General features: G+C 40.2%; 1 protein-coding gene across 3 annotated transcripts in view; it reads right to left on the bottom strand.

Moving 5' to 3' along the window:
* arhgap12b (Rho GTPase activating protein 12b) overlaps window positions 1-23,574 on the bottom strand; it is a 192,280-nt gene that overhangs the window by 61,827 nt on the left and 106,879 nt on the right. For all 3 annotated transcript variants that reach the window (XM_034172335.1, XM_034172351.1, XM_034172343.1), the window contains one exon: window positions 683-955. In XM_034172335.1, the coding sequence (XP_034028226.1) occupies window positions 683-955 (273 nt within the window). The remainder of the gene's footprint in view (window positions 1-682; window positions 956-23,574) is intronic.

The following is a 23,574-nucleotide window of genomic DNA, read 5'->3' as shown; positions in this document are numbered from 1 at the left end:
TATTATACATCTGACTGAAATCCTTTGTTCTGATTGGCTGATTCGTGTGTAATAATTGCAATACTTTTCATAATAAATCATCCAAAGTTAACAATAGCCACATTATTGACTGATTCTGCACCATTTTGGGCAACATTATGAGTGATTGCAGATCAATTTTGTCATGACAGGGCAATGTTTCGCGCATGTGCAGGGGTGATGCGTCACAGACGAAATCATGGCAGAGAGCAGAAGGTTTGCGTATTTGTTTCTAGTAAAAAATAACCAAAAATATAAAGAATAAAAAATGACTTAGCAAATTTTTCACACAATTGTAAAGATAAATTTATTAACTACACAGATGTATAATAAAACAAATGTTTTATCAGTCATCATTTATTATCCTTCGGCCTTTTGGGCAACAATGATCCCTCAGGGTGACATTCCATTACGCTGCCCTCCAAACCAGTCACTATTTGTATAATATTAGTTGCATGCTCACATTTAGATTGAGATTTAATTTTTATGATTGTGTGACTTCAAAACTGTCATCATGTACCCATGTTGTTCTGCTTAGCTCAACTTAGTTCAGTTCGATCGCAGTTCACACATTTCATACATAATGTGAGCAGTTAACTCATCAGGCCAGTTTGTGGTTCGTTCCCACTTTCTTAAACCACTCTGGACACTGAACACCTCTTACCTCACTGTCAACTGTGCCCTGACTGTCTCCTCGAAAACTGCTGGTGCTGCTGGTAGTGTCTCGGGTACGGGGTGGCTTCCAGGTTCGTTCTCCGGTACCCCGGTTGAAATAGAAATGCCTGCCGCTCACGTCTTTGTGGGTCTCCCAGTCTCCGTGAATGTGGAGAGGGGATGTGGAAGGGACAGGCGGTAGACTGGACTGAACAACCTTCAGCTCCTGGAGGTTGGTGTAGACCGGGGATTCAGACCGACCCAGACCCGTAGGTGATGTTGGCTAAAAAAATAAAAAATAAAAAAATAAAAAAGAAGGTGAGATGATAAAATACTTCACATTTTCATGAACACAAATTTAAACTTAAAGAGATCACGTCAAAGATTTTCATTCTGAACAAGGCTCCCATCTTTCACTCAGTGCAAAGCCGCACAAAGAGTGCATTTGGCAGCTTTCACACAAGACAATTGTTATTTTCATACTCAAGTCGACTGAATACAGATGTATAACTACAATAATCTGAGCAGCCATCGGCGTGTTGGTGTAAAAATGGGGTGTGGGAAGGCACAGTGCAGGTGGCCCGCAGTCATGTGGAAGCAGGAAGTAATTGAGCCATAGACCAACAAAAACTTGTTAGGATGTTAAATATGCTTTGAAATGAAAAAGCACCATGCTGATAATAAATACAACAATAGTGTGTCAACTCAAACTTTGATACAAAAGCAAATTACCATGACAATCACACTCTACCCTTTACAAAAACATGGACTCACTCACTCCATGTCTGGGTCACAGCACAAAGCACAGTGTGTGTACCTCACCACAATCACTTTGGGTTGAAACAGATCGAACAGTTTTTATCTTAAAGTTATAGGAGCTGCAGCTGTCACTGTGTGGCATCTTCTGGGGACATTATCCTTCCATTCATTTGGGCATCTGAATGTGTCCCTCCCTGACATGCATATGTAAGCATGTGTAATGTCAGTGAAGACATTCCACATACCGTGACTGAATCTTCACACATTCACAAGCAGCAGATGGAATTAGTGATAATCCAAATCTCAAAGCCTCACTACACTTGGCATGGCCTCCAGGGTGTTTAGGCTATCTGAAGGAACTTTGTGCTGTTCATGGCTCTTCTGCCTGCTGCTTCTGCTTGCATGGAGTGCACACAAATTTGTTTCCTTGCCAGAAAAACCTATCACTTTAGTGCACCATAGAGTAAGCTAGCTGAAAAAGTGCTAGAGAAACGCAGTACTTCTTCAACATATGCTGCCTTCAAGGCAACATCTTTTTTAGGAATGCCTACACATTTTTCAAACAAGACAATGCAAAATCACATTTGGTACACTGGGGATCGGTGTAGTTAAAATTTTAACAGTAATTCTCATCCTAATGGTGCATGCAGGCAGAGAGAGAGACTGAGAGAACTCTTCTGCATGAAGAGAATAAGTCAATTTTCTTCTAGTAGCGAATGCAGGACCATTAACATCTAAGCATATCACTAACAGTAAATTGCAATTGGCATGGTTTGTTATACTTTACATAAGATTGTACATAATGTACCAAATCATACAGTAAAAATGCTACAAATGGACAATTTAATGATTTTAGAAGATTTTAAATTTCCGACTTGATGTTGGAGCAGTGAGGAGCACGTGACGTCATTCATGCTTGAAAACATAGATACTGGACCTATGAGATTGACAAGAAAAGGTGTCATTTGGAGCAGAAATATGGTGCGTTGTGGTTGAGTGCTCAAATGAGAGAAACATCAGGCAGAATGTGAGCATTACACCAAATGTGGGAGAGATACAAAATTAATTTATATTTGGCGCATGTATTTTTCTGACTATTGCTTCATGGAAGGACCCATAATGTGAATAAACCTAACCTGAAGACATGTTTTAAAGCCAAAACCACAGTAAATGTCTGAGGATTGACAGGAAAAGACAAATAAAATGTCTCACAGGTGGAAAGTCACAGGTAAATCATTTACTTTTTTTTAGCATGTGCGTTGTGTTGAGAGAGAGACATACAGACAGAGAGAAAGTGAGTGAGAGAATTGGTGAATGAGAGGCACACAGGTGCAAATATGGCTGAGCTGTTAAAGAATGTATTGGAAGTAAATTTGTTGTGGATATTTACAAATCCTTTGTTTTGAAAAGTACCAAGTAGTCACACAGTGAGAAAAAAGTTCCATCAGTAATTGTTTTCTAATCAAATTGCAGCCCCTGAATAATAATGAGTTGTGAGGTGCCTACAGATTCCCACCCTGAATGCAGGCTGTACCAGTAACCCTCCTCCACACTGCTGGTGAAGTGGGGCTGTGTGCCCATTTGTGATTCCGCCATGGGCCGATCCATCTGGTCCATCAAGTGTCCCTCTCCATTTATCTCTCCATAAAACCCTAGAAAAATCTGTTTTCAGATGTTTCTTGACCCAGTCTTGACATTTCAGCTTGAAGGTTCAGTCTTGATGAATGCTGATTCAATCTATTGAGTTTCTGAGTAAATCTTTATCTAATCATCTTCAACTGCTTTCTGTCCTTCTTGTTGTGCATGGCAACCTGTTGGGTCATTACTGCCACTAACTGGAGTTACTACACTTCACAGGTGAATGGTATCAATGATATGTTATAGTCACTATAAATTTCCCATACAGTATGAACATGCAAAAAATAAGGAAAAGGCTGAATATGTGCCACTGAATGCCAAACGGTCTTTAAAGGACCATGAGCTTAAATGTGTACAAGACTGCAAACCAGCACAGTACAGCATCTACACAAAATGAAAATTCAAAAACACGCTCAACATGGAAATGAGTTAAGAACTCGACTCATAGGGATATAGCAAAACCAAAGGGACCAATGAGAACCAACGTACTACTAAAGTCTAATCAGATGTGCTACAGTGTGGACCACAGGTTCCTGCAGCAGCTGAATTGTTTGCTTCGTGCTGCCCATTGTTTGCACCCTTTTCCTCTTCCTCCTTCCTCTTTCTATCCTCTGGATCCACTGCCCTCAAACAATCACTGCATATGACTGTGTCTTGCAGCGTGCTGTAAATTAAACTATAAATTATCCTGCACATAAAGAAAAGCAGGTCAAAGTGGGGACAAAATTGTTGTGCATGTTGCAGATGCATGCTGCATCCTCTAGGTGTCTCCCTCAGGCAGAGAAAGAGGATGACGATTAGGGGAGCAGGTGCTGCAGAACTGCATCCAAAGCTGTAGCACATCCATCCCAAAACTACACACAGAATTATAAACATATTTACTTTATGGAGCTGTGATGACACAGGAACAGAACTGCAGATCAGTAGGTCATATGCATCTTTTTTTTTTTTTTTTTTTTTACACCTTTTTGTTGGTTGTTTTACAACCCCAATTCCAATGAAATTGGGACGTTGTGTGTAAATAAAACAGAATACAATGATTTGCAAATCCTCTTCAACCTATATTCAATTGAATACACCACAAAGACAAGATATTTAATGTTCAAACTGATAAACTTTGTTTTTGTGCAAATATTTGCTCATTTTGAAAAGGATGCCTGCAACACGTTTCAAAAACGTTGGGACAGTGGTATGTTTACCACTGTGTTACATCACCTTTCCTTCTAACAACACTCAATAAGTGTTTGGGAACTGAGGACACTAATTGTTGAAGCTTTGTAGGTGGAATTCTTTCCCATTCTTGCTTGATGTACGACTTCAGTTGTTCAACAGTCCGGGTTCTCTGTTGTCGTATTTTGCGCTTCATAACATTTTCAATGGGCGACAGGTCTAGACTGCAGGCAGTTAGACTATTTTTTCATGCAATTGTTCACAAAGTGATGATCCTCACCCCATCTTTGCTTGTGAATGGCTGAGCCTTTTGGGGATGCTCCTTTTATATCCAATCATGACACTCACCTGTTTCCAATTAGGTGTTCTTTGAGCATTCATCAACTTTTTTTTGTTGCCCTGTCCCAACTTTTTTGAAACATGTTGCAGGCATCCATTTCAAAATGAGTAAATATTTGCACAAACCAAAAAAATATATCAGTTTGAATATTAAATATCTTGTCTTTGTGGTGTATTCAATTGAATATAGGTTGAAGAGGATTTGCAAATCATTGTATTCTGTTTTTATTTACATTTTACACAACGTCCCAACTTCACTGGAATTGGGACGTTGGGAAAAGGGAATAGGGCACTGCAGTGGCTCAGTTGTTAGCACTGTTGCATCACTGTGGGAAGGTCCTGGGTTGGCTTTCCACCTGGTCCTTTCTGTGTAGAGTTTGCTGTGCTCCTTTGTGTTTGTGTGGGTTCCCTCCAGGTACTCCAGCTTCCAAAGACATGCAGGTTGGGAGACTTGGCGATTCTAAATTGACTTTTTGACTGTGTTTATCTATATGCGCAGACTCTGGGAAGAACACACAAGGCAGCGAGCCAGCTGGCGAGCAATGATCTGCACAGGAGTGGAAGTCTTCGAAAAAATGCAAAACACCACAGAGGAGAAGGAGAGAAGGAGGAAGGAGAGAGAAAAGATCCTGACTGGCAGAAGCCTCCCACAACCACCATGTGCAGCATCTGTAAGAAACGGTGTGTCAAGACTGGGCCTGTTCATTCATCTCAGCGTCCACCATCTTATCTGGAAGCCAATCAAGAGACGTCTTACTTGGCACAGAAGGATCGCCACAACGAGACTGGCCTGTCCAGGATGTACCACGCCTCTCACCCAGTGACTCCCGGTGTCCCACTGAGATGATCTACCCGTCGAGAGGATCTCCACCGCACACCTGTGCATGCATGCACGCGCAGTTCTCTCTACCCCGGACTTTAACACTTCCCACCATCTGGTTTATCGACCTCTCTTTACTGCTCAACTGCACATGTGCATTTCCCCGTCGCGATGAGCTCCCCGTCATCTAATGACAATATTCTGCTTTAAAGACAGCGTGTGTACATGCGAGTCTTTACTTTTTTTTAAGTTGAAAAGACACATTACTGTATTTTTATGTAAAGACAAAACTTACGTGGGTTACATAAGTTTTGTCTTTACATAAAAATACAGTAATAGTGTATTTGTAAGTTTGGGAATGACTGTCCGAAAGTCATTCATTCAGGTAACACTCTCAGAGTCCAAAGAAAACAAACAAAACATGCATACATACAAATATTAGCTCTGGATCTCTCATAGTAAATGGTAAACGTACTGCATTTATGTAATGCTTTTCCATCTGCATCAGATGCTCAAAGCGCTTTACACTAATGCCTCACATTCACCCCGAAGTGAGGGTGCTGCCATACAAGGTTTACCATCTATTCTTATATTTCTGAAAATCAAGTAACTGTTGTTACTGAGTTTCTTTATTACATCCCCTAAGGAGGCAGTGAGGGTTACTGGGGTTTATCAGTTTATCTTTTAGTCAGATAACTCAGAGTAATCAACAGATTTCAATGAAATTTGGTGAGAAGACATAATGTTTGAGGAAATAAGTGATTTAATTTTGGAGGTGATCCCAGAATTTTTTTCTTTTTTTTTTTAAGAAAACATATTTCAGCCTACAGCAGTGATTTTGAATTGATATTAATAATGCAAAGGTAAAGTGTGATGCAGAGTGCCTGTGAAAGGGCCAGGGTGGTGAAAGGAGGTGTGACAGAGCTGCATCAGTGACCATGGGGACGTGCTGTCAGTCACATGGTCACACAGAAGAGTGACAAAGACCGAGGGATGTGGAGGTCCAATTTTCTCCCTCGCTTCCTTTCTGCTTATATATCAGCTACCTTTCATTGCCGTGCTCTTCCCACCTTGTCCTGTCTCACTTCTCCATTGTTTGTGCTGTTCCTACTTTCCAAGGAGTTGCATGCATGCAGAGTAAATGGTTTCTGCCTCTTTTCACCGCTGCATGCATTTTCTAATAATCACAGCTGCACCCAGCCTGTCTCACACAGAAGTATAGACAGAGACAGACACACACACAGTTCTGATGCTGACTGTCATCTCCATATGATTAGTTTAACCTACCTTTCCCCTTCACTGGCAGCCAGTCAGACCCCATTTTCCCCACTTCTATCATCACATTTGTGACATTTCTATGTCTTTACCAGCTCACTGGAGTACAACACACCATCATCTTACAATTTAAATAAAAAAAAAATGTTGGAACGCATCTCATCGAAGATGGTAATATTCAAATAATGTACGTCACCAAAAACTAAAAGTTAATGGATTTCAAATACTGATTTCATGCTTCCATTCATGCATGTACATGAATGTACAGAAAATCTTAAGGCCCCATAACACTTAGCAAGGATGAACAGGAATCCAGCTGAATCAGCCAGAACGGGTAACTAATACATATTCAGCTGTAAAATGTTGGATTCTGACACATACAGTAACAGTAATAGTTTTTGTCATTTTTGTCTGTGCACCACCACCGCAATGGAGCAGGAAGGAAAAATGAAAGTGTGCCTGTCCTGTAACATTCAAGGGGTTTAGCAGAAATACCTCATGTATCAATTAGAAAACATGGCCATTTTTATATGTACCTAAACATGTATATGTACATATACCTCCATTTTCAGAGGTCATAAACAATGTCCTGGTGGTGAAGAAAATGAGGCAAAAAGAGAGAGAAGGAGTTGACCCAGCTAGTAGCACTAAACATGACTGTGAAAGTTAACTCCTTATTCTCTAAACATGAGGTAACTGTTGACAAAAAAAAAAAAAAAAAGTACAATGTTATTTAACCAAAGTGAAGGCAGGGTGGACCGATCAGAATGTGACACTGGCACCTAGCACAGGATAACAAGGTAAAGACACAGTGGTATTGTGTGAACAGAGCTTAGCGTTCAGCAAAACACTGTAGTCACGTTCAATTATTCCACAAGAAACAGAGACACATCTTTTGTCCTGACCTTTCACCATAGTTCTAGAAATGCACATCTGTTACCATAGGAGTAATAACAATTTTTGTGTACAACTTCAACCATCTTGGCCCTCGACATTAATGGCTGTCCGATTGTCAAGTAGAAAATGTGATCAGATAACAGAAGATAACAGACCAATTTTTCCAGTGTTAATCACAGAAAAATTGCTACTTTACATAAGTGGGGATTTGTGTCATGGTGACTTGATTTTAAAGTGACAACTGTGTTAATTTTGATGCGATTGTGGGGAAAAAAAAAAAAAAAAAATCACAGCTCGATTGCAAGAAATGCTACAGATCCCCACACAAAGCCTCTAAAAAAAAAAAAAAAAAAAAAAAGCCTCACGGAGAGATGAACTACTGCTGTTGCACACACACAAAGTCTGTTACAGCCACATCACACAGGCTCAGCACTTCAAATCCCACCACACAAAACAATCTATTAAAATCTATTAACACTAAGGACAAGTGTCTGTTGCGTCTTCCCTGTGAGTCGAGTAGCCAAGCTGGTCACCAAGTCCACAGCTCCAGAAAACAAGATATTCAGACTGTTTCCAGGCTCATGTTCATCAACGCCACTGACATGAATGAATTCTGATCAGTGGGTAGGATGAATGTATTTATCCAGAAAGGCTTTTGAAATAAAATTATTATTTTCACATTCTCACCAGACAATGACATCCTCATCTCATTTAAAAAAAAGTTATAAACTCAGATCAGTTTTGCACCTTTTCTCTCATTCATACTTTTCATGGTTTTGACAAGGGCAATTTTTTTTATTCACTGTTACTGTTAATGTTGCAATTTAATCCAACAGTTCAGTATTTTTAAATATTCTGGAACACAATGGACACTTATTTGTTCTCTTTCAGGACCACAGACAAAAGTTCCTTATTTCAATACTCGTTTAGTTACTGTTAATGGCCATTTTTATTGTTGGCACAATATGTCAGAATAACAAAAATGCTGATATTATTTCATAGCCTGTAATTCTAAGATGTATACCAGGTATGTGAATTTCTCTATTCAAATGCTGAACATTACTGTAGAAATATGACTTGCTTTAATTGTTAAAACTGCCAAGTCAAGCTCTGTAAAATAATTTGTTAAACTGTTGCATCATGAACCCTTGAGCTTCCTCATCCTAAGGGTTTACATTACCTCAGATTCCTTTGTTACTGAATCATACAGTGCATCCAGAAAGCATTCACAGTGCTTCATTTTTCCATATTTTGTTAGGTTACAGACTTATTCCACAATGGAGCAAATTCATTTTTTCTCTTGAAATTCTACCCACAACATGCCATAATGACATAAAAAAAGATTTTTTAATCTTTGCATATGTATCAAAATTGGTACCGGTATTGAAAATATTTGATTGATACCCAGCCCTACTTGTTCAATACTTATTTTACTTGCTGTACATATAGAATTGCTGAAGGCGTATGCATTCAGAAGCATCTCTCAGAAGCTGGAGTTTGCTGCAAAGATTTCATATGAATGAAAGTTACACAAGGAAGAACAATGTCTTTTCTTAAGCCGCCATCACTAAACATGCCAACATGGGACAAGTCAGGATAGCAACGGGACAAGTAGGTCTCTCATTCTACTTGTTCTATAGGACAAGCAGAATGAGAGATTTTACAACAAAAGCACATCTTGATTGTTTTATTTCAACTCGATGGCTGTGTGGTTCAAACACAAAATTACAAAAATGTTGCTAATGTCCAAATACTTATAGACCTGACTGTACATCTTGTGATAAAGAAAACTGTAATATTGATGGAACAGGCTATAGTTAATCTGTGATGTGTGTGGATCGGCCCTCATGGCTCAGCACACCTGTGAACCACAGATTATTTAAAAGTTTACAAAACAGTGTGAAATGCAGATTTACTCCCATGGTGACAGTTGTTGTGAAATCATAGTGTGAGTGGGAAAAAAAAAAGCATTTGAGCATTCACATGAACAGAGCCTGTTAAAAGTGACATGGATTATTCGTCCCATTTGTGTTGCATTACATTTAGAGTGCAAATTTGGTTCCATATGTTTGGTACCATTGCACTCTGTGCGCACGCACGCACTCACACACACACACACACACGCTCATACACGCGCACACAACTTGTGCGCACACACACAAAACAAATCCACTGCGCAAAAAGACGTCTGACGTGATTTTTTTTCGCTGCACTGAGGAAATACAGTCTTTTTTTGTAGCACACGCCTACACAAGCGCCTTCCCATTTGTGAGCGCGCAATGCGCACACGCTCACACGACCCGGGCGGTGCTTAGTTTTAAAACAAACACGGTGGACTTTGTTTTGCTGACAGAAGACAATTTGATGCACAGCATTATTTTTGGACTCCTATTTAAAGTTCATGTTGGATTGTTGATGTCAAAGCAGCAGTGACGCACTAAAGTTGGATTAATTTCTGACGTTATTTTTGCAGCACTGAGGAGGTACCAAAATGTAAGTCCCTTTTCTGTTGTTTGTAAATTAATATAATACAAAATGAGAAGGATCTATTTTAGCCGTTATATAAAACACATAATTAATGTTTTTATACATTCTTTCATTGGAACGAATATTTAATTTGGGGAAACCTGGAACATACAATTCAAGTAAGTATGGTGGAGAAAGAACCTCAAATAATAACCTTAAATAATTCTCAATAACCTCAAAACAATCCTTAATTAAAGCTCACTTCAGACACAAGGAAGGTTTTTTTTAAATCATTGCAATTAATCTGACCATGTGAATAAGAGTACAGCAAGTAAGCGAGGGCCGTGCAGTAGTGCTTAGAAAGTTTATAAAAACCTATTAACACATTTTCCAACCATTTCTAAAAGTACGTGGGCTGTCCGTAAAGTATCGGTCCTTTTTATTTTTTTTAAAAACTATATGGATTTCATTCATATGTTTTTACGTCAGGCAAGTTTGAACCCTCGTGCGCATGCGTGAGTTTTTCCACGCCTGTCGGTGACGTCATTCGCCTGTGAGCACGCCTTGGGAAGGAGTGGTCCCGGCCCCTCGTCGGAATTTCATTGTCTGGAAATGGTGGAATGAAAAGGACTTTTTTCCATCAGATTTTTTTCAGAAGCTGTTAGAAACTGGCACCTGGAAACCATTCAAAAAATGTATCTGGCTTTCGGTGAAAATTTTGCAGCTTCACAGAGAATAAGGTCTGTTAACTGTCGCTTTAAGGACCCCTTTAAGGACGCTTGGCGCACCGCGCTCCGAGCTGCGACAACACGACACAAAACACCGTATCATTTCTAAACGGATGGCTCTGTGGATACGAGACGTCGTGTGCTCTTTCTCCGGTAATCACAAGAGGTGGACATCAGCCATTTTCCGGCAGATTTCACTTTTAACCAGAGATTTTGTCGTGGAACGCCGCGCGGAGGCTTCGCGCATCACGACTGATTCGCTTCATGAGCGAGACAAAGAACACCTCCGTTTCGGCGTGTCAGTGGACAAGTTTGGACATGTCTAGCACTCCACAATTTCTCTGACACTTACTGGACTGGTAAGCATTGAAAGCCGAGATAGGCATGTCCAAACTTGTCCTCTGACATGCCGAAACGGAGGCGTTCTTTGTCTTGCTCATCAAGCGAATCGGTCGTGACGTGCGAAGCCTCCGCGCGGCGTTCCACGACAAAATCTCTGGTTTAAAGTGAAATCTGCCAGAAAATGGCTGATGTCCAGCTCTTGTGATTACCGGAGAAAGAGCACACGACATCTCATATCCACAGAGCCATCCGTTTAGAAATGATACGGTGTTTTGTGCCGCGTTGTCGCAGCTTGGTGCGCCAAGCGTCCTTAAAGCGACAGTTAACAGACCTTATTCTCTGTGAAGCTGCAAAATTTTCACCGAAAGCCAGATAAATTTTTCGAATGATTTCCAGGTGCCAGTTTCTAACAGCTTCTGAAAAAAATCTGATAGAAAAAAAGTCCTTTTCATTCCGCCATTTCCAGACAATGAAATGCCGACGAGGGGGCGGGACCACTCCTTCCCAAGGCATGCTCATAGGCGAATGACATCACCGACAGGCGTGGAAAAACTCACGCATGCGCACGAGGGTTCAAACTTGCCTGACGTAAAAACATATGAATGAAATCCATATAGTTTTTAAAAAAAATAAAAAGTACCGATACTTTACGGACAGCCCGCGTAGAGCCGTGCCGCTGTTTCAAATAACTATGCCACTAAAGCAAACAAAAGCAGGAGGACATACGACATGTTTCTATCTTTACACAGTGATCTCTGGCAGCTTTCTCCTTTTCCATATGGGTCTTCAGATGCCCCACAAACGACACCCCCATTTACACCAGTGCATTGGGGACATGACCAGATTAGAACATGGCTCAGTTATTATGCACACAGCCTACAGCAGCACAAATACACATCTGCTAAATGTCTCACACTTAGAATAAAAAAGGTTTCTGTCGTCAAAATAGATGAATACCTTCTTAAAACACAAGTGATCGGGTTCAGACCGGGGCACCACCATGCAGTGGATGACCCCTCAGCATCGCACCAGTCGGAAGAAATAATCATTTGAGCTTCTGTTGGAAGGAATCAAGGATATATTTTTAGACATTTCTCCAGAAATGTACAAATTCCATTTCTCGGCAAGACCTGATGAGCATGACGGAATAAATTGAAGACAGTTATACACCACAGATGTGATGGCACATGAAGCATAATGACAGGACATGACACAAAAAGTCTTGGTGCAGAGGTCAGCAGTAGCTGTCAGCCTTTCAGTATCAGCAGCTGAGCAGCTGACAGTAACATGAGGAGACGTGGAGGAGGAGAAATAAATAAGAGGGCCGTGAAGAGGGTGTGAAATATCACAGATTATTTGACCCCTCATTGCTGCAGGGATTCAGAAACAAGATGAGGAGAAAAATACACACAAGTGGTTCTGACGAAGAAAAAAGAGGCCACAGCAAGAAGCAGTTGGGAATAATGACTCATTATTATGAGAGAATCCAGGGAATCCCTCTCTCTCTAGATTCTCAATGGCATGGCTGAAGAGAGACGACAGAATGTATTTATCATATAAATGAGTGCAACTGTCTGTGTGCCTGTAAGTAAACTCACTGCACCTTCACAACACACAAAATTAACTTTTCTCTCGCCCTGACAGCAGACTATTCAAGCTGAATTAGATTTGCACTGCAGTTAACTGAAGGCCACATCTCTCATACAGATACAGGCTCGCTTCAATGCAGAGAGGTCACACAAAATGGCCACAGACAGGGCTGGATTATAAAATGATCACAATAAGGGAGTACATTAAGGTTTGCAACATTAACAATGAGAACTTTTGCATATTTTTACTTTATATAGACAAATCTAAGCCTATTATGCAGCAAAAATAAATGTGATAACAGCAAGTCATTCTGTAGTGTTTGGTTTACATGTTAAAGCACACACTTTCCTACTGCATTATTACAAGTAGTTAGTGACTTTAATCAGCACAAAAGTGACTCATGATTGACATCTTTAAATGGCTTTGAGAGGGGCTAAGAAGTGGACTTGCTGCTTCTGAAAAGAATCGAAGCAAAGAACCAATGAAACAGTGAGTCAGAGCACTGCTTCGCTGGTTCAAGCTTCAAAGCGGAGCCCTTGCAGAAGAGGTTGATTAAGCTGGGCAGACACTGTACAATATTTTCAATCGTTGTACTCGGCTCCAGCTCAAACTGTACGACAAAACTGCAGGGTATAAAAGTTTGGAGCGCACGATTTATGTACACTGTACACTGTACGGCCCGATGCTCTAATGCGATCTGACTACTCACATTGTACATTCAAAAACCACGTTGGACTCATGTTTCCAGAAGCAAAATGTAAACAGAAGCTTTTTTTCTTTTTCGTTTTATTTTTTCAAACTTTATTTACATTTCTTATTTTTACAAAAAACTCGATGGGAGACATCAAGGTTTAAAAATTAAAACAAACAAACAAAAAAAAACAATATAAGACTTTACATGAGTTGAAGAATAATGGGGAAAAAATAAAAAGCTGCTATCCCAAAGAGATGATCACTGTTTATGCTCTCTCTGGTGTTTGCACATGCACAGTGCGAGAGTTTTAGCCCTCTTAACTCCCTGCCACTTTTTTTTTTTAATGTAGATGTAAATTAATATTCAAAGTTTTCAGCTAGTTGACAGTAGGGCTGTACAATATGGTCAAATTATTGCATCTCAATATTGTCATATCAACATGATATACAATATGACTGATTTCACACAATGTGCAGCAACAGTGAAAATTTAATATTCTTAAACAATACAGTAATAATACCACACTCATTTTGCACTCATCATGAGGTTAGGATACTGTGCCCTCCAAAAGTATTGGAACCCTTGGTATTTCTCACATTTTAATTTGTTTGTCATTTCAAATACAAGAAATACAAAATAATATAACGAATAAAAATGTCTAAAATTGTCTTCCTCAAACTCAAACTGAACTCAAATCTCTAAAACTTGATAATACCTAGAAATAATAATCAGTTTTATTGCCAGTTTTGTTCAGACAAGTCAGGGGGATGGAAACATGAACATTTCCAAGTCACTGAATATGTCTTGGACTTTATTTACATCAATTATGAAGACATACAAAAGTTTCTTTCACCAAAACATCAAATCTAGGCTCTGTCAAATTGTAGCTGAACATCCAGGTCTTCTTTTTAAGAAAATCCTACTCTGCAGCACTTCATCGGGAATCTGTATTTTATATTTTTAATAAATTTACGTCAAGTTGTAGACATTTGCTTTCAGTTTGAGTTTAAGGAAGATAACTTTAGATTTATGTATTTATTTGTATTTGAAATGGCATAAACAAACTAAAATGTGTGAAATGCCAAGTGTTCCAATACCTTTGAGTACAGTTCAGAAACATTTCGTGGCATGTGTATTTTTAAGTGAAATGCATCACCCTGATGTCACTTAGAACAAAATTAAAAGGTTATATAAGTCCTCCAGACAGCAAAATTAAGAGGTTATTCAATCAACAGCTGCCTGCTCATTTAAAAATCACTGGAGACACACGAATATATAAGACAACCTGAATTAAAGGAGAAATGCCATTTTTAATAACCTGGACCTCATTTCTAGCATAAAATACAGTTGTTTACTCACCAATATAACTTTGGTGTCATTATTAGTCCACTGTTCAAATGACGTGTTCAGTTCAAATCAGAGGCAAACATTTTTCTTCGTCTACTAAGGTGTATTTGAACTTTTTGTGAAACACAGCTCCAACTACCGGACAGGAGGAACCCAGCAATCGATGTGACTCACTGATTTCAAAATGCAGCTCTTTTCAACCAGTCGTGTGGTGCCGTGGCATGTCAATCATCTGTGTCCAATCAGATTTCAGGGGAGTCCAGTGCAACCTTGGCCTCCGCTCTAGCTCCACCCATGCCAGGAAGTGTTCAATGTTTGACATTTCCTGTTTCACTGTGGACTCAAAATTTGGCACTTCCTATTTCAGTGTAAACTTGCCATTGAGTTTTCGTGGGATTCCACGGGATCTTGTCTGTCAATTCAGGAAGTGTCAATCCAGGAAGTATTTGACATTTCCTGTTTCACTGTGGACTCAAAATTTGGCACTTCTTGTTTGGGAATCCCTGTACCACGAGTGAGCTTTGCGCCGCTGCATGGCGCTTCACTCCTGTAATTTCCTTTACCTCACAGACAGCAGCTTACGCACTGGCGGATGCTCACACCAGTGGACTTGTCGCTTCTGAAAACCAGAGCAGCAGAGAACCAGCAAACAGCGGGTTGAAGCACTGCTTTGTTGCCTCAAGCAGACCTACTTGCAGCCTGCACTCAACGTAGAGAAATGATCATTTTCTCGATAAACACCCTCAAGAACAACGGCTGCTCTGGTGTCCTGAACCATCCATGATGCATAAAAAAAAAAAAAAAAAAAAAATCGATGCAAGCAGGCAGCGAGTAATGCAACACAATTCAACCCCTCAACTGAATTGATGCACAGTGAATGAATTGATGCACTCACATCGCAAACGTTTGTATGTAGATACCATTTCGATTCAATTAATCACCACATGCCTAGTGCAAACAGAATGTGTGTGGATCCATGCCTACGCACACTTTGATACACCTAGATATTTTTTTGCTTGCACCAGTTTCTGGGTTTTGGCATATGCCATGTTTCAGTAGGAAATCCACACAAGTCTTTGTACATGAGGATGAGGCCCCAGGGGTATTCAACTTGTTCCAGAAAGAGCCAAGACAGTGCATGTTTTGTTTGCAACCACCCACTCCACCAGGTGATTTCACTGATTAATATCCCTTTGAGCAGATGGAATCAGTTAATCAGTGAAATCACCTGGTGGAGTGGGTGGTTGCAAAGAAAACATGCACAATCTCGGTCCTCTCTGGAATGAATTGAAAACCCCTGCAACAGAAAATTTAATGATGGACAATTCAATTTAATTTATTGGACAAGTATTTAAGGTTGTCATGTCAGTAACTGCTGACACTTTATAGATCACAAACATAAGCACGAGATCCAACTTGCTATTGTAAGTGTGCAACCTGGGCCAGTGAAGGACGGCGATACTGACAGAGGATATCTCTCAGCAAGTGCTTTTTGCTTCAAACTAACAAATCAGCTGACATGACAGACATTGGTTAGCTGATTTGTGAACACAGTGTTTGGGGATTTCCCAACAAAAGACAATTTTATCTCCATTTTACCTTTGAAGGAATGGAGCAGAGGTTAATTATCCACCTTAATCAAGAAGTCAGGGTGGTCGGCTTCATTTTTTCAAACAACTTCCGGTTTGCCACTGCGTCGATGATTAGCAATGTGGGAACACAGTACGCTAGAAGTGTCCAAACATGAGCAGCATTAATTGTTCAGTTCGTGGGTGCCACAATGACTGGAAGAAGACTAAACTATCGCTTTCAGAACGATGTTTTGAACATGGAAAGGAGAGATCTGAGTGCTGTGGATGAGCATTTAATTTGTTTCCTCCTCCATCGAAAGACGAGGATCTCCGGTGTTGGCTAAAGGCGCTGAATTTGAAAAATCCACCCAAACGTCCCTATGTCTGTTCTTTTTATTTTTGTGGAGAAAAAAACCACACCACTGCATCCTTACCCAGAGAAATGATTGGGCTACAATGCTCTGTTGAAGAAGCCACGGCAGATGCTAGTGAGACAAAAGGGTAAGCTGTGTTTGTAGCGTTAGCTGCTATCTAATTTACTCATTTTCTGGCATTTGATACAACCAAGCACTGCATGAAATAACACCATATGAATATTAACCTTACGTAATCTTGACATGATGGTGGTACTACTTGTCGGGTAGTATTTTAACTTGATTCAAGGAGATATTGATAGGCATCAGTGCTTTTATAGTTCCTCATAGCCAAACCGTCCACACAAAGTACAACCCCAATTCCAATGAAGTTGGGACATTGTGTAAAATGTAAATAAAACAGAATACAATGATTTGCAAATCCTCTTCAACCTATATTCAATTTGCAAATCCTCTTCAACCTATATTCAATTGAATACACCACAAAGACAAGATATTTAATGTTCAAACTGAAAAACTTTGTTTTTATGCAAATATTTGCTCATTTTGAAATGCATGCCTGCAACACGTTTCAAAAAAGCTGGGACAGTGGTATGTTTACCACTGTGTTACATCACCTTTCCTTCTAACAACACTCAATAAGTGTTTGGGAACTGAGGACACTAATTGTTGAAGCTTTGTAGGTGGAATTCTTTCCCATTCTTGCTTGAAGTACGACTTCAGTTGTTCGACTGTTCGGGGTCTCCATTGTCATATTTTTTCACTTCATAATGCGCCACACATTTTCAATTGGTGACAGGTCTGCATTGCAGGCAGGCCAGTCTAGTACGCGCACTCTTTTACTACGAAGCCACGCTGTTGTAACACGTGCAGAATGTGTCTTGGCATTGTCTTGTTGAAATAAGCAGGGACGTACCTGAAGAAGACGTTGCTTGGATGGCAGCATGTGTTGCTCCAAAACCTGGTTGTACCTTTCAGCATTGATGGTGCCATCACAGATGTGTAGGTTGCCCATGTCATGATCACTAACATCCCCCCATACCATCACAGATGCTGGCTTTCGAACTTTGCGCTGGGAATAACCTGGATGGTCATCTGTGATTTCCAAAAACAATTTGAAATGTAGACTCATCAGACCACAGCACACTTTTCCACTTTGTGTCTGTCCATTTCAAATGAGCTTGGGCCCAGAGAAGGCGGCGGTGTTTCTGGATATTGTTGATGTATGGCTTTCGCTTTGCATGGTAGAGCTTTAACTTGCACTTGTACATGTAGCAACGAACTGTGTTAACTGACAATGGTTTTCTGAAGTGTTCCTGAGCCCATGCGGTAAGATTCTTTACACAATGACGCCGGTTTTTAATACAGTGCTGCCTGAGGGAGGAAGGTCACAGGCATGGAATGTTGGTTTTTGGTCTTGCCGCTTATGTGTAGAAAGTTCTCCAGATTCTCTGAATCTTCTGATTATATTATGGACTGTAGATGATGGAATCCCTAAATTCCTTGCAATTGAATGTTGAGAAACATTGTTCTTAAAATGTTGGACTATTTTTTCACGCAGTTGTTCACAAAGTGGTGATCCTCGCCCCATCTTTGCTTGTGAATGGCTGAGCCTTTTGGGGATGCTCCTTTTATACCCAATCATGACACTCACAAGTTCCCAAATGGTTATTGAGTGTTGTTAGAAGGAAAGGTGATGTAACACAGTGGTTAACATACAAAAGGATTTGCAAATCATTGTATTCTGGTTTTATTTACATTTCACACAACGTCCCAACTTCATTGGAATTGGGGTTGTCGTTAACAATATTGGAATATATAATTGAGGGTCACTTTTTTCATGTCCTCTTCCTACTGTGTTATGACCCATGGGTGAGCCAATCATTCCCTTTGAGCTTTTTAAAAAGGATTTTGTTTCTACCCATGTAATATCTTCCATTTTTCAATACTGAAAACACTGCTCATCCGAAGTCCTAAGCCAAAACGGAAATGCCTTTGTTGTAAAAGTGGGTGGGGCTGAATAAGATGAACAGATATTTATAGGGAGATCAAAAGGTGTGTGCAAAACAGGAACATTATTCTCACACATATTAGTCACAATGACAACTGGTGGGGCATCAGCTACAATGAGCATGTATTCTGGATTTAGCATGAACATTTATTCAGGTATTAATTTAACTCCATAGGAAGTTATCTTTGAGTTAGCAGAACTTAGCATGCATACTAACCTGTGCAAAATGCCTTGTAAATGACTCCAGAGGTGTTATTAGGTTACAAAAACAGCTTTTGTCAGTTTTAGAAGTGTGTATTTTTCCCTACTTACACCTCGGTCTGATATTTTCCCGTACAGACCTCACGCTCAGTGAATAATCCTTTATAATTTAACTAAGTAGATTTCCACTGAGAACTGAACCTCTTTTACAAGGATGACCTGGCCAAGAAAGGCAGCAGCACACGTCATCATGGATAGGTTAACATCAACATGAGAACGTTGGTGATAAATAAAATACAATCATCTTGGTTAACATAACATTGCATACGGTGTAAAGTCTCAAACAAATTTAGATTCAGAAACATAGGAATTGGAATCCCATTCGTGATCTTGTAACAGATATGAAGGTTTGAGCTTTAACACGCACACACTTGCCAAAAGGCATTATGTGAAAAATGAGTTTCCACTCGGTTAGTTTATTTATTTGTAAAAACCAACACACAAGTGACTGTAACGTGTGTCGGTTATAAAACAATCGGAAGTGGATAAAATGTGGATTGGTGCTTCCCTATCTGTATCACATGGAAATTTGTATTGTGTCCACAGGAGTGTGCACCCCTGTTTGTCCTGATTTATACTGTAAATACATTAACTATTATGATCTAATTTTAAGTCTACATTGTCCAATTCCAACTAGTACTCATGCACAGCACTTTTTAGTTGCTTTAAAGATTTATAGTGTAATGTTTGCATTTATATAATGGCTGAGTGGATCCTTATCATTTGGTAGGTGCTTTGTATGTAACGTGACATGGATTATTCGTGTTACATTTGTGTTGCATTGCATTTAGTGTGCAAATTTGGTTCCATACGATTTGTACCATTGCACGCTCTGACCACCGCCCATGCACACAATGTTCTTTCATTCTTTCAATGGTATGAATATTTCATGCAGTGAAAGTTGGAATGTGCCATCTTTCACCGCATGAAATATTCATACCACTGAACTCAGAAACATTCATTATTTGTATGCTGACACAGGTCAGTAATACTAACAATAACTGATTATTACAAAAGCAACAGAAGAATAAAATGAATAAAATGATTTCACATGGTTGAGGAAGGACTATGCAGCTCTACAGTTATACAGCAGAGCTAAAAATAACATGCACAAAGACAACTCTAACACCTGCTCTACTTTTACTTCAGCCAAGAAGTCTGAGCCTCAACATGGTCCCTAAGCCTGCTTCTGAACAGTCCTGCTTCTGAATAGTCCACAATGACAGTAACTCACGGCGTAGTGTGGAGTCCTCATGTATGAAAACATGGTCCCAAAAAAAGAAACTGTTTTAGGGGGTTAGCCAAGAAACACAACCAAGTATGTGGCACGTGGTGGCGACTGTCCAGATCCGTTCAGCCTCGGTGCATCCAGACTGCGGTAATGCAACAAAAGAGGCCTCGGCAGCTGATTAAAGGATCTTAACAGATCTATTTAGGGCCCTGATGGTCGCTTTAAAGTACAGCGCTCATTCGCTGAATAAGCTGAGCCACAGAGGGAGAGGAGGAGTGACAAAATATTGAGCCAGATGAAGGAGCACAAATGCCCTCAAGAGAGTAAGAGAAGTGTTTACTATCACACTGGTAGTCCTGCCCAGTGTTCACCCTACAGATTACTGAAGGTCCGACCTTAGGATCCTGGGGTCACAAAGTCTATGCTTCACATGCGTCTCTTATAGCACCAGACTCTAAATATTGTGGCTGAGAAAAAAGAAACAAACCAAAAAAGACCTTCAGGGACTCCATGTCAGTACTGTTTGAACAACACTGAAGTAAGACAAAGCTTTTTAAACAACCAATTTTACACATTCACCAAGCAGCAATCAAACCATTATAAATGTTTTTTTTTTTTTTTGTATGCGAGTGTTGGAAAACATGATTGGGAACAGATTTTAGAATTGGGGTGAACCTTTCTTCAGCAGTATGTGATCATCACAGATTACAGCTATTCCATACTTGATGATACAGGTGAACACAGCGTGGAATCACTGCATCATCAAAATGTTGCTGCACCAGATGAAGGAAAGATTAAAGCCCTATCCCACATAGCAAGAATGTGGAGGAACCAGCCCGACACTCCAAATATTGCCATAATCCAACGCAGTCAGGAGAAAAAAAGCAGTGGTCAGTCGTGTCAGAACACATCCGAATCACCTCGTCCACCCTTGCACGATGGCATCCAAAGTGCATGTAGACAACAGGTAGATGACACAGACTGCTGTCAGATGGCCATAAAAGGCGCTGAAGACTGCATGATGTCCAAACGTCTGGATGGCAAACACGCATGGGGCTGCAATCATCACTCAGCCGTGTGTGTGTGTAAAACGCTGCATGGGCCACTAAGCACGCGCAGGCTGCATATGCGCACATGTGCCACTGGACAGCTTCACTGAAACTTTGCTGGCAGTTGGGCCACACAGTCCCTCAAACGGAGTCTTTTCAGGGAACTTTCTTTTTTGCTCACTTCAGGAGCACAACATAACTCTGGACACCACGATGGTCGGATTATCACATGGGATTAATTTTTTTTATTTTGGGTGAGAGGATTTTAACCACAGGCTGTGGTGTCAGGTCCAGGTCCACGTCTGCGCTGTGAAACACTCCTGGACCGCTGTTGGGGGTGAGATTGATGTTTCTTAATGCTGTCACGGCCTGGCACAAGTTCCATGTCATATCTCCTACAGAGTTAGAAGGTAATTATTTATTACAGCGGTGAGGTCCGCTCAGCTCCGAGCCTGACGCGTGCAATGGCGCTTTACTGCGCACCACAGAGAGGTGCAGCTGCCCGTGTTATATACAGATATGACGGAGACAATATTCACATTATTTATGTCACCCATGGGAAAGAATGGACAAATATCTGTACTGTAAGGTCTATTGTGGATATAACAGCTTGTTTAGATTTGCAGCGGTGTGCACACAGTAGCGCATGGTGCTTTCGGTTTGACAGCCACTATTCACATTCACTGTACATAATAATAAGTCACTATTATGATCATGATGTTTTGTGGGGGGGGGAACATTATTATAGGTGGTATGTGCAGGTCATACACACAAACAGAAAAAACTGAAATAAAGCATCACAATCACCAGAATGAAAAGGAGCAGAGAGAAGAACAAGTCTTATATCTGACATAACCGGGGTCAAAATAAATAGAACACTGCCATCTACTGGTCCCCAGACACTGCCATGAACACTACTGGCCAGTAGATGCTAGATGGCAGTAGAGGCTTTCAAAACAAATTCTAGATAATCCCTGTCTGTTCACATTTAAAATGTGTGGAATTTAACAAACGCAATTAAAAAATCCACGTCTATAAACGCAGAGAATATATACAAGAGATTTTTAGGCACTAGAGTTTAATGCTGTTGTCCTTGGAGCCTGAACAGAGTGTCTGAAATGCATTTGTCCTGTCGTGACGTACTGAGATTACATCATCCTACCCATAATGCACTGCGGGGCAGAGCATGTGCTCACAAAACCTTAAAAATTAACACATTACTTTAAAACTAAAACATATATCTGATATTTTTACTTTATACAACTTCAGGCATGACAGTAATTTTAAATAACTTGTCCAAAATTAGTTTGGTTAAAATTTGAACCATAAGTTAAAGATGTATGCCTCTGGATGACTTGGGTCATATTGCCAGCATATCAGTATGGTGTTAAAGGAAATTTTTTTTTTTTCTTTTTGGGGTTGTTTTTTCTTTGTCTGCAGAGGATTGAGATGCTTTTTATACAAGCAGTTCTCTTCTGTTTGCAAAGGTTATAACTATGCATCTGTTACAAAGCATTTAACAGGTGGGTGCTGAACTAATTTTAAAAATACTTGTTGCTGTTCAGCTTTGTTTATTTTGTTTATCGGTTTAAAAGTTATCGGACAAAAATTCATTGGAAAATAATTCGTCCGATGATGGTCTTTAAAGTTATCTTAAAAGATAATCTGATAATGAAAACGTTATCTTCGATAATTATCTGTTATCGGATTATCGGAACTGTGCCCACCACTGGCTGTATATTACTACCATCTGGTAAAAAGTGGACAGGATACAATGAAAATTAAAAGGTGGGCGTTCCTCAAATCCAAAGTGTCCTCCCTGGACCATCAAATGGTGGCAAACTAGTCTAGTGCACCGACTCAGAAAAAGTAGCAACAGTTCATGGGATTTGCCAATTTTTTTAGGAGATTCAACCAAAACTACATGAATTCAATTCATTATATTTATGTAGCGCCAAATCACAACAAAGCTGCTCCAAGGTGCTTCACACAGGTAAGGCCTAACCTTACCAACCTCCGCTGAGCAAGCACATAGGCAACAGTGGTAAGGAAAACTTCCTCTGGCATTCTTGAGGAAGAAACCTCAAGCAGACCAGAGTGAGGGGGTGACACACTGCATAGGCCATTTTAACAGTTACAAAGTTACATGCAGTTACCAAAAAGAGTGTAAAAAAGTGCACCATTGCGCAACGTGAATCCTAAAGCCAAGATGACAGATTAGTGCCATATCCCTGCCACTGGCAGTGGCACTTCTGGCTGTCCTTGTGGAATGCAGTGGACTGGATCAGCCATCCATCATGTGGCAGTGGTCACACCTCAACCACTTTCCCAGCCATGAGG

Source organism: Thalassophryne amazonica, chromosome 1 (assembly GCF_902500255.1).
Source record: "Thalassophryne amazonica chromosome 1, fThaAma1.1, whole genome shotgun sequence".
NCBI lineage: Eukaryota > Metazoa > Chordata > Actinopteri > Batrachoidiformes > Batrachoididae > Thalassophryne > Thalassophryne amazonica.
Note: the sequence above shows the minus strand (reverse complement) of the source record. Positions and strands in the feature narration are given on the sequence as shown.